Below are 12,325 nucleotides of genomic sequence, written 5' to 3'. Positions count from 1 at the left end.
ATACTGTGAACGCACCGAGCGCCCACTTCCATTTTTGGCTGATGACAACGTACCTTTTTGGCCTTGATGATCAAAGAGGATAAGATTTTTCTGCCGACGTGAATTAAAAATTCCCTGTTTTCGACTTTTGAGAGTATCATCTGTAAAAGGGAATGTCAGAATCAGACTGGCAGGACTCCACTGTGACCTCGGGAACCATTGCCATAAATCACAAGGGCGCCCGTCCTAATATCACCGCTAATCAAAACAGCAAACAGGGAAAACTGCCTCCCGTACTCGCACGAACTTCTGCCTGGCAGCGCGAGATGTGGGGGTCGTCCTAGCCGCACACTGGCATGAGCCGCCTGTCACGCTGCCCGCTACCACTGTGCTCACGGGCTGTGCCATCTGCATGATGCTCAATGGTCATGGTCAGCAATGTCTTCAGCCTACTGACAGATATAATGGGTCTGCACACTCCTCCTAAAATACTCTGTGCTGCCATGAATCAAAGAATTAAGCACAATTTCAAACAAGATCAGCACACTGCTCTATGGAAATGCTTTAGGCTACAAGATCCCTAAAATACTCTGTGCTGCTACAAATGCAAACACAAAGCATGGATTCCTATAGGATTAGATCCCTCCTCTACTGAAATACTTGGTGTAGCTGCAAATACACATATGGGTGCTGCCTCCTACAGAATTAGCACGCTCCTCTCCTGAAATGCTCTGTGCTGCTATAAATACATAGGCAGGTCACTGCCTCCTACAAGGTCAGTACACCCCTCCGTCGCTGCCGTGCCTTTGGAAATCTTCAAGCTGTAAGCGAATAAAGATCTTCAGACGACCATGAAGTCTACATCCCCGAATACAGGTTTACCTGAAAAGCCTGACGAATGCAGTGAAGCTTCGCGAGAAAATCGCTGTCCCCTCCGCACTCCAGCAAGTCGGTCCTAGAGAAATGAAATCAATGCACCGATCAATACTGCTGCCTGCACAGAAACTGCACAACGTCTCCACCGCTGCTCACCTTAGTGCTCTGCAGTATATCCTGCCCTCCTCCGCTAGCAGCATGGCGTCCTCATACAGAGGGCAGTGGTAGAGGGACGGCAAGTCAGTGGTCTCCATCATCTCTCGGTGCTCAGCGAGCTGGGGGAAGCAGAACATACACCTTATATTAGTACAGGAAAGCTGCAGGTACAAAGAATTCCAATAATCCGGAAAACCTGATTCAGCAGGTGGTTCATTGCTGGCACTCTACTAATACCCTGGAATACAGCACTAGTGCATTCTTCTACTACACTGATGTTTTTCTAAGCATTTCCTCCAATTGTATACAGGGAGCTCCCCCTGGTGGTGGCCGCCGGGAGACAATTTTATCATTTCACTCCATGACTGTGAAAAGGCCGGTGAGCTCAGCAACAGAAAAACTCCAGATCTTAAAAGGACGGACACAGCTTTCCACATATGTTGGTATTATTGAGCAGTATATGGGATTTACATTCGGCATCGAGTGGCTCTGCTACACAGGCGCAGAACATCATAGTATTTCTGCAGGGCGTTGTAGTGATGCAACGCTGTATTGCATTGTGGTTAGGCACCATACTGCATGGCACTGGATGCGGAACAGCACGTGGCTCCATCCTACATAAAGCCGGTTCTGGAGCACAATGCTTGGGGTAAATCCTACCAGTGTTGCACTGAGTGGTGGACGTCATCCAGATCCCATCTTGTGCATTGCATAGAGGGAAATTTGTGATGAATGAACATCTTGTGAATATTCAGATCTGTTCCATGCCCAAATATCTGTGCAGATTTTTGCCCTTACATGTTGAATATGGTTTTGTAAACCTCATCTAATTGTTTTGTAGTTTGGAATCAGCACATTAAATCTGCGGTGTCTGAACATGGCCTAATTGTGTTAATGTGAGAAGACCACCAGCAGGTCCCCAATAGGAGGATGAATCCCGGTCAGCGGCCGATATAATGTCATTCTTATCATCACCGGATGTAAAACAGGAAATATCACGACCATAAAAATTGCTGGACGCTGATCCAACAGCAATAATGTATATCCTCACCATATTCTCATGATTTATGTCATCCAGAAATACAGACATTTCCTCGCAATATTTATGTCTCGAGGCTACAATCCCAGTCAGGCTGGAGACTTTCCAGAAATGAGCAACATACCGACTTCTGATGTTTAGAGTACGACTCCCAAGCTAATCCGTCGAGTTAAACCATGTGCAGAAGATCCACACTGTCCAGTAATCATCGGGAAGTTCTTAAAGGGTATGTGTCACAAGGATGAACCCTTAAGCTGGACTGGTCACCAGATTTCCCACAACAAACTGAATACAATTAAAAACAGGTGTCTTAGACCTGATGAGGCAAGTGTATTTATGTTGCTGTGTAATCCTTTTTGAAAGTGTAAACTCAGTCTCCGCCCACCTAGCATGATTGACAGCTCCTCAGAGTCCCTCCTCCTTGCTGCTCACAATGCTGTCGTCAGTCAGGGTGGGTGGAGCCTGAATACATCGGACTCTTTAGTTCAGTGATTCTATAACTGGACTCATATAATGTTGATATCAGGATTATACGGCCATTCCGACATGGATTGCCGCCATCAGCCCCTAACCAACCTGATACTGCTATGTTCATGGTCTACAGGACTGCCAGAGATCGAGGAGCGCGGTATCTGACTGTCTCCAGCAGTACCATATATAATGAACAGAGCGGTGGGGCACAAAGTGGGACCAAAACGCTTTCAAATGGTGATCCCCGATGCCCTGTTTTTGGGATCAGTGGGGATTCCAACAGACGGACCCCCGGGTCTTCTTCATGCTATTTTGTATCCAGTGGGGAGGTGATCACTTGCATTTATGATCTAACAGCTTTGAAAGGTTTTTTTTTTTTGAGACTACAAGTTTGAAGAGCTTCTTCTTATGTCATAAACATCTAAAGTGGGAATACCGTTTTATATAAAGGACATCCTGAATTGATAGGCTAACTATTTTGGATATGTACGGGATCTACTGACAGGACACCCTCCTTATATGACATGGGGTGGTTCGTGTACAAGTCAACTAAGCCGTACTTACACCCACCCGGGCGGTCAGCCCCCTGCTCTCCATGTCTACTCTCCAACTGTCAACTGCAACTGAAGCCAGACAGGAGCATGCAGGGAGCAAGCACGGAGCATGCAGGGAGATGCTCAACTGTCTTCTTATTGGGTTGGACTCTCCCAGCAAAGCAGGGGCTGCAAATAAAAATGCAATTAACCTGACGCACATGCCTACGGTGGCCGATAAGGGTCACATCAAATACCTATGATATACAGTCCTGCTCATCGTTATTGGCACCCCTTCATTTTTTCATAGACTGTACAATATCTTGAGAAATAAATAAAAACGTGCTATTGTTATATCCTCTGGATTTTTTTAATTACTGGTCCAAAGTAATACAACAATAAAACATTGTTTTTCAACTTACATGTTGCAATTTCAAAGAAGAAACAAAATATACAGCATGTGCCGCAATAAAAGCCCCTAATTAATTCTTGGGTAACATAGTAACATAGTTAGTAAGGCCGAAAAAAGACATTTGTCCATCCAGTTCAGCCTATATTCCATCATAATAAATCCCCAGATCTACGTCCTTCTACAGAACCTAATAATTGTATGATACAATATTGTTCTGCTCCAGGAAGACATCCAGGCCTCTCTTGAACCCCTCGACTGAGTTCGCCATCACCACCTCCTTTGGCATTGATGACGGCCTCCAAACGTTCCTTGCAGCCATCTAGAAGCTTCTTGCACTTCTCAGGTGGTATTTTCTCCCACACTTCCTTTGCAGTTTGTTTAAGGTCTTGAATGTTTGCAAGGTTTTCTTTCCCCCCAAGGTCTAATTTCTGCTTACCCCAAAGATTTTCAATGGAATTGAGGTCAGGACTCATTACTGGACGTTTTAAAACGGTCCATTTTTTCTTTTTCGACCATTCCTGTGTACTTTTGGATGTGTGCTTAGAGTCTTTGTTTTGCTGGCGGACCCATGATCTTCGACTCAAACCAAGTTTTTTTACACTGTGTAGGACATTTCACTCTAAATCTCTTTATAATTCTCTCATTTAATGATTCCTGTGATATGGTCAAGTCCTTCAATAACAGAAAACACATAATAGTAAAGCAACCCCACAGCATTATGGATCCTCCACCATGCTTTACTGTTGGTAGGGTGTTCTTTTCCATATATGCTTCATTACGCTGTCTGTCAACAAACTGTTGCTTTGCATTGCCAAAAAGTTCTAATTTTCTTTCATCTGTCCAATGAACATTTTCCCAGAAGGATTGTAGTTTGTCAAGGTACTCTTTGGCGAAGATCAGTCGTTCCTTTTTATGTCTTTTCTTCAGCAATGGTTTCTTCCTTGGCCTTCAACAAATAAAGCTCTGCTTGGTTTAGTGTGCGGCGTATGGCACTTGTAGAAACCATGACCCCATACTGTTCCAGGTTGGCCTTCAGGTCTTTGGATGTTTAACGTGGTGTTTTTTCAACCATTTTCACCAACCTTCGAACACATCTCTTGTCAATTTTCCTCTTTCCCCCATTTCCAGGGAGGTTATTGATGGTCCCATGCTTGGCAACTTTTTTTTAACATTGCGCACTGTTGAAATTGGGACACCAAAGTCTTTGGAGGTGGCTTTATACTTTTTCTAAGTCTAGTGTTTGCTAGTAATAGCAGTTCTGATGTCCTCAGACCGCTCCTCTGTCTTCACCATTGTAATAAAGGAACAGGGGCGACCATGTGGCTTTATAAATCACTGAAGTCATCATTCATTGGCTAATTCATGTCACATGGGCATTGACAATCACATTTGTGATTTACCGCCGGTGAGTCCCAGTATGTTTCCATACTAATGTAATGTAAAGGGGCCAATACCAGGGTCCCCGCAGCTTCGGGTTTTTCTACATTTCCTTCAATATCTGACCTTCATATTCAGAGAGCCTGTCCCTGTGTATACCGCCATTGTCTGCACACAGAGATATTCCGAGATCCTGAAACATTTAGGAACAGCTGAATTCTTCAGCAAATGTTTTCCCTCAAAAAAAAATTCCTAGAAATCCGTGTGATGGGAAGGAAGGGGGAGGATGAAACGGGGGGGGGGGGGGGGTCCGGTGTCAAGTTCAACCAATATCTATTTTATTGCATTGTCTATAGAAACCGGTTTATTATTACCGTCACACGCACATTGCAATCATTCCTGCTCGGGGCAGGGACGGAAGCCGCACATTACACCGGGAAGTCACAAAGAATCAGAGAACTCACTGAATTTAGGTACAAGATTTGCATTCGTTTCCACATTGTCCCCAAACTCTCCTATAAGGCTTCGGGTGCAGATTTCTGCAATGCTGGAAGAATGCGCTCTTACTCATATGCTAATGAAGCAGCTCCAGTTTGGCAGGTGTCTCTTTCCTTGGATCAGTCCGGCCTCCCTGGCTGTGATTGACAGCTTGCATACAATACTCATTAGCGCTGTTATGCAGGGTGTCAGGACTGTGGAGGGTCCTGAAGAAGAGGGTGAAACTTCCAAACCAGTTGATAAACCCGCACTTTCATACTCCTCTTCAGGACCCAGCACAGTCCTGTGTCCTAATGGGTGTCCCATTAACACTGCATACAAGGAAGGTGATGGTGTATAATCCCGGGGGTCCGGCTATCTAGAGAGCAGGGGGCTCAATGACACCTGTACCCATGGCGCTGTAGTGAGCATGTGCAACCACCGATACAGTAGAAAGTGAACTGCGGGGAGGTTGCACATGCGCACTACCATTCTATTCACAAAGGAGGTCTTAGGACCCCCACGCTTAGATCAATGGTCTACATCAAACAGTATAGACGTGCCCTACTCTTGCAAATGGGTCGGCAAAAAATGACACGTTGGTACAATCTGTCTCTCTCCATTTTTCATGGACTGGTTACTGGGAAAAGTTTGGGAAACTTTTTTTTTTTTGGTGGGTACTTTGCCTTTTTACATTCTGTCCTACTTGGAAAAGGGGCCATATAGCAATAGAGTATGTCAGCACCCCGCACCTACCTCTGCGGCAGACGTGAAAGAGTCGTTTGAAGCGATGCTTATTGTGTCTCTCATCCCAAAATCCCCTCCGTTATCCGTCATCGTCATGTCCGTGTCCTTGTCTTCACAAAGAATAAAGCAAAAATAACGGCAGATTATCATTATTTCATGGACACGGTGAGATTATTTCTCTGCAATGAAACATGGCTGAACTCCTCTACCTGTGTCCCTATGACAACACTTCCTGTAGCTCTGACATCTCGTAGCTCAGTTTTATCACAGGATCACTAATGTATTGCTTTGCGTGCTAGAAAAAAAATCCCTACCGTCCTAATAGGGAATAACTTGTTATTTTGGGAATAGCCCTTTAATTTTCACAGACCTAAAAGCAACAAAGTAACAGGGCCGGACCTTGTTTGTGGGAGGCTGGGATCTAAAACTGAACATACGTTTTCTATATTTTATTATTATTAACCTATATCTTTTCTTTCAGTTTATAAAGTAGACAGTTACTAAGCGAGCGATAAAGAAGCAGATGGGACACATCGCAGCAGCACAGAGTATTTCAGGAAACACATATGTTATTTGAATAGAAGACAATGAGAATGTGGCGGCACATAAAGGAACCTTGCAGGCTCAAATTTGGCTGTTCAGCCCCTCTGCCAGTTCCAGCTGCGATTTATGGCAATATAAGGAGCTTCCACTACTCTTCGAATAAGACGGTGGTCACACACGTGCACTGCTGCTCCGCTCACACACGGGACTTTGGGCCCAATGTTGTTTCCCTCCATGATTATACAAATGTCACCTATTCTATGGATCAGTTACATATGTTGTTTTGTAATCTGTATGCAAAAATCTGATTAATAAGGTAATAACAGAAACGATGAAGCCCCCACAACTTCTCATTTCCAGTCTAGTTTTGACCTGGGTAATATAGGACAAATTATCTGCCAGGGACACTGCCCGAGGACAACAGCCGGCAGCAATCCAGCTATTAATCACATAATTTGTGTGGCTAAATGCAGATTTTGGGTTCGGGAGAAGATCAGAGATTAGAGATAGCATCAGGGTTATGGTTAGCAGTAGCACCAGTGCTAGGGTTAGCACCGGGGCTAGGGTTAGCATCGGGGCTAGGGATAGCATCGGGGCTAGGGATAGCATCAAAGCAAGGGATAGCACTAGGGCTAGGGATAGCATCAAGGTTAGGGTTAGTACTGGGGCTATGGATAGCATCGGGGCATGGGATAGCATCGGTGTAAGGGATAGCATCGGGGCAAGGGATAGAGATAGCATCAGGGTTAGAGATAGCATCAGGGCTAGCGTTAGCACTGGGGCTATGGATAGCATCGGGTCAAGGGATAGCATCGGGTCAAGGGATAGCATCGTGTCAAGGGATAGCATCGGGTCAAGGGATAGCATCGGGTCAAGGGATAGCATCGGGTCAAGGGATAGCATCAGGGCTATGATTAGAGATAGGATCAGGGCTAGTGTTAGCACTGGGGCTATGGATAGCATCAGGGCTAGGGTTAGAGATAGCATCAGGGTTAGGGTTAGCACCGGGGCTATGGATAGCATCGGGGCTAGGGATAGCATCAGGGCTAGGGTAATAAAACTGTTACATAAAAAAAGAAAGAAAAAAATAGTTTTAAAATGATGTGTCTCATGTCAGAAAAAAAAAACCCCAAGAGGTCAGAGCGCATACTATAATTGCATCAGTATTTTCCAACCCAAGCTACACCGCTGCCCCCCGGGTCATCCAGAAATCGTACACTTCGGCAGCCGTCAGCGGACTCAGGAAATCTGCCTTTTCAGTTTAATGAATATTTTCAGTAATATTAAACCCATGCATAAATCATAATACTGTCTGCTCTGTGTACGGGGGATTTCATGGACTTGTATGGAGAAGGAAACGTTTCACCCCCTGGATGGCTTCCATTATATTCTGAGTCTTGAGATCGGTTCTGGGGAGAACAGAGTTATAGATCATGATGTCTAAACCTCAGACGTTACACATGGGAGTCTGCGTTTCCTCCGCCGGACTCAGGATCTGATTATTTACCACAATGACATTGACCTAAAATGCAGATCATACCTGACGTTCTGTGCACTAAGGCCCCGTCACACATAGCGACGCTTGAGCGATTCCGACAAAGATACGACCTGTCAGGGATCGCTCAAGCGTCGCTATGTGGTCGCTGGTGAGATGTCACACAGTGCGATCTCCCCAACGACGCAGCAGCGATGCGGCGAACTGTAGCGACCTGTAGAACGATGCTATTTCATGATGATTCAATGGGACGTCCTGTCAGCGAGGTCGTTGGTAAGGTGTCAAACACAGCGATGTGTGCTACCCAGCGGGACCTCAACGATCAAAAAATGGCCCAGGCCATTCCGACACGACCAGCGATCTCACAGCAGGGGCCTGATCGCTGCTACGTGTCACACATAGCGAGATGAGATCGCTGTTGCGTCACAAAACTTGTGACTCAGCAGCGATCTCGCTAGCGATCTCGCTGTGTGTGACGGGGGGCTTTACTGTGCGGTATTATACACTGCCCTCTTCCTGCATTACCTGTCTGCCAGGCTGTGCTGTTCCAAGGAAAGTCATAAATAGTTTTCGGTTATCAAATGCCGTATCAGGAGATTGCTGATACTAAACTAAACTACTCCTGCCATCCCAGCGTTCTTTGTATCTGCAGCTGCCACTAGGGGTCGCTCACTCCATATATATTAATGCAGGAGCAGCTGTACATATCTGTTTGTACTTAGCTCCCCCTAGTGGTAGCTGCATGAAGACAAAGTTACAACATTTACCAAATGATTCTGAGCTTGGGCTGCGAGAAGAGCCGCATTTTATAAAAGCAGAAGTATAGCAGCTTCCATATACCCAGGCATCGTAGGAAGGTCCCACACAGTCTGTGCAGCTGCCCCGAGACCAGGTGCTGTTTAGTGAGAAAACGACCAACACTAAAGCTATTTACACACTCAGGGAATGAAAAGGTTCACGTATTGCAGCCGCAGCACAGCCAAACCCACACCGATGATTTTGATAATTATGGGGCTTTGTGCTGGTGAAACAGCTAATAGACGTAAATGTTAGAAAGGGCGATCCGCCATTAATGAGGGTTAAAAACAAAAAAAAGACTGACCGCCGCTTCCAAACAGAAACCAGGTGTGTACAGGTGCGAACCAAGAGTTTCCATCTCCATATATAACCAAGAAATAAAGTAGCACTCTGCAGCGCTATAGAATGCAAACATGAAATATAGGAAATAGGAATTACATTACTCTAAAAATGGAGAAAACTTAGTGCACAAATTGGCCAATTCATGCGTACCCAGCAGCCATGATAAGGCGATTCTCATTGCTGGGAACCTACTGGGAATTCAATAAAAACAGGTAGAAATGGACAGCTAGAGGGAATCTGTATAACCGGACTGGAGGATTCATTTCCAAGTGATATTTTGTAGGTTGAAGAAGGGCAGTGTCTTAAAGGCACGGTGCAATAATAACATTAGCCATAGGTCTGTAATAGAGATTATTACAGAGAGTCACATGAGCACAAAAGGGGTTGATGACGATGTGCGCCCCTACGATGAGACATCATTTCCATCCACTGAGTAACCATCCGCGTGATTACAACGCTAGTCCACATCCCGCTCACAAGTGTCTGAGTAATTGCGGCAGGTGGAGGACGGAGACGGCAGCGAACATCAGAAGCCTAAATTTAACATGGTTACGGCTGGTGAGGAAAGTCTGCTGCGAGGAGTCATGTCATATTCTGTGCTGCGGCTCCTGGCACGTGCTCGTCTGACGGCGTGCTCGTATACAGAGCGCCCGCGGGGTTACACTACAACCCTCAGCATGCCTTTATCAACCTATCCTGTTCCCAGGTTGAAACTTTGTTGCCATACTCTTAGATCTTTCCGTTAATGGAGTTTTAGAAGAGACTGTTCAGTGCTGACGAGAAGCGGCTTCGGCTGGCGCCATTTTTAGATACATTGGTTTTTAGATCACTTTTTGCTGCTTTTTTGAGAGTCGAACAAACAGCAGCAATTCTGTCATTTTTATTTATTATTATTTTTTTGTTACAGAGTTGACAGCAGGGGATAAAGAATGTGATACTTTATTTATTATCTGGAGCTGAAAATAGCAGATGTCAGCTGTCAGGACCCTCCGAGTGTAACCTCCCCCGCCCTCCGATGCAGCACGTGAGAAAACTCTCCCATGTGCTGCAACAAATGATCCTTCCTACAAGCAATGAAGAAACATTAGGACTGCACCTGCGCTCAGGATACTCTGTCACTCTCGCGCTGGATAGGGGGGTATAGTTCCACTTTCACACCTTTTATTAAATTTACAAATGCGGAACAATACAGACTGAATGGCGACTCTTCCTCCAATTTACAACTTAGTAAACGTCTCCCCAGACATCGAGAGTCACATTTCCCAGACTTCATGTGAGAATTTATAGAAAAGCAAATGCAGATTTTGGCTGCAGGAAAGGAGATTTTATCTCTGTAAGAATCTCTAAGGGCTGTAAAGAAATACCTGACCCCATTGTAAGATCATCCGATTCTAGACCGGTGCCAAAAATCTGATATTAAAGGTTACCTGCAGCCGTTTATTACTAGTATAAGGTGTAGTACCACTTCTGTCCAATCTGAACAGAAAATCTGAGGCCTTTGTAGACTATTTTAGGCTGTGTGCACACGATACGGATTTAGTGCAGATCCGCAGCAGATTTTTCCGCGCAGAAACGCTGCAGATCCGCACTGTGATTTACAGTACAATGTAAATCAAAGGGGAAAAAAAAGCTGTGCAGATGGTGCGGAAAAATCCGTGCGGAAACGCTGCGGATTTAAAAGAAGTGCATGTCACTTCTTTTGTGCGGATCTGCAGCGTTTCTGCACCCCTCCATGATAGAAATCCGCAGTGGTAAAAACCGCACAAAATCTGCATAAAAACCGCACGAAATCCGCAGCAAATCTGCACCTGCGGTTTCTGCCAAGAGATGCGGATTTTGTGCAGAAAATTCTGCACCCCATTCCGCAACGAGTGCACATAGCCTTAGGGTAATTGCAGCATGCACTGGGTTTTTAATGGACATTTTGCGGATATAAGCAGGATATGAGTCAGAGCTGGAATGATGCAGATTGTGACAAGATCTGAACCTCTAGCTCCTGAAATACTCTGTGCTGCTGTGAACATCAAAAAGATCTCAGCAGCTACAATTACTGGTTCTGCACTCTAGAGCAGGGGTCCCCAACTCCAGTCCTCAAGGCCCACCAACAGGTCATGTTTTCAGGATTTCCTTAGTCTTGCCCAGGTAATAATTGCATCACCTGTGCAATGCAAAGGAAATCCTGAAAACATGACCTGTTGGTGGGCCTTGAGGACTGGAGTTGGGGACCCCTGCTCTAGAGGAGAAGGCACCGCAGGAGCGTCCGCGCCAATCGCTGCACCCACCACAGGTGGAGTCCTCGTGTCTTACCTATGTCATTGGCCAGTGATGCTGGATCGGAGGTCCCGAGCGAAGCCTCGAATTCCTCCTGAAGGCGGTATGCCCGCTGCAGCAAGGCTTCCAGCTTATGGATGAACTCCGCACTTATGATGTCCTAGAAGTCGACATTTATAGTCAATTAAAGGGACGTTCCTATGTAAAAAATTAACATATTATCACTTTAAAATGTCCAGGAGCCCACCAATCGGCAAAATAAAAGGGCTTCAATGATGTTGTGGGTTCACAACCCCTTTATTTTTTTTTTCTCTTTGCAGTGACGCCAAGCCTCGTACTGAGCAGGATACAGCAGCGTTCCCCCGAGCCGGCAGCAGGACCCTCACAGCCGGGCATGATAGAAAAAGAGGACGCAGTGTTAAATCAGCAAAGTGGCCCCTTCATCCTGCAGGGGCCCCGTGGAGGTGAAACCCACCAAAGATAAAAAGAGGGCATATCCCGGAGATCAGACATCTCGATATAATATGGGAATACCCCTTAAAGCTTGTCTGAGAGCAGAGAATGGCTATAAAGAAGGTCGCTCTCGCTGCACTACACAATCGTCCATTTACTTCAAGGGCGCCACGTAATGCTTAACTCCTCCTGCGGAGGCGCTGCAGGAGAATTGGTCACTCGCCTCCAAGTTCTTGCAAATCTCATCTGACCGTTAGTGACTGCAGCAGCGGAACAACCCGAGATCGCTGGGAGTAAAGCGCTGAGGTCCTCTCTCCATTATATCCGAGAAAGCGTTCTCACGTAGTTTCAGAACT

General features: G+C 45.7%; 1 protein-coding gene across 1 annotated transcript in view; it reads right to left on the bottom strand.

Moving 5' to 3' along the window:
* Positions 1-12,325, bottom strand: part of MIGA1 (mitoguardin 1) — a 32,856-nt gene that overhangs the window by 10,430 nt on the left and 10,101 nt on the right. Inside the window, exons 7-11 of the mRNA XM_069738316.1 lie at positions 11,553-11,676; positions 6,077-6,177; positions 1,012-1,130; positions 862-934; positions 54-140 (exon numbers count right to left, since the gene is read on the bottom strand). Coding sequence (XP_069594417.1) covers positions 54-140; positions 862-934; positions 1,012-1,130; positions 6,077-6,177; positions 11,553-11,676 — 504 coding nt within the window. The remainder of the gene's footprint in view (positions 1-53; positions 141-861; positions 935-1,011; positions 1,131-6,076; positions 6,178-11,552; positions 11,677-12,325) is intronic.

The sequence above is a fragment of the Ranitomeya imitator genome, chromosome 8 (genome assembly GCF_032444005.1).
Source record: "Ranitomeya imitator isolate aRanImi1 chromosome 8, aRanImi1.pri, whole genome shotgun sequence".
Lineage (NCBI taxonomy): Eukaryota > Metazoa > Chordata > Amphibia > Anura > Dendrobatidae > Ranitomeya > Ranitomeya imitator.
The sequence above is the reverse complement of the archived record's forward strand: the minus strand, read 5'-3'. Positions and strand labels throughout refer to the sequence as shown.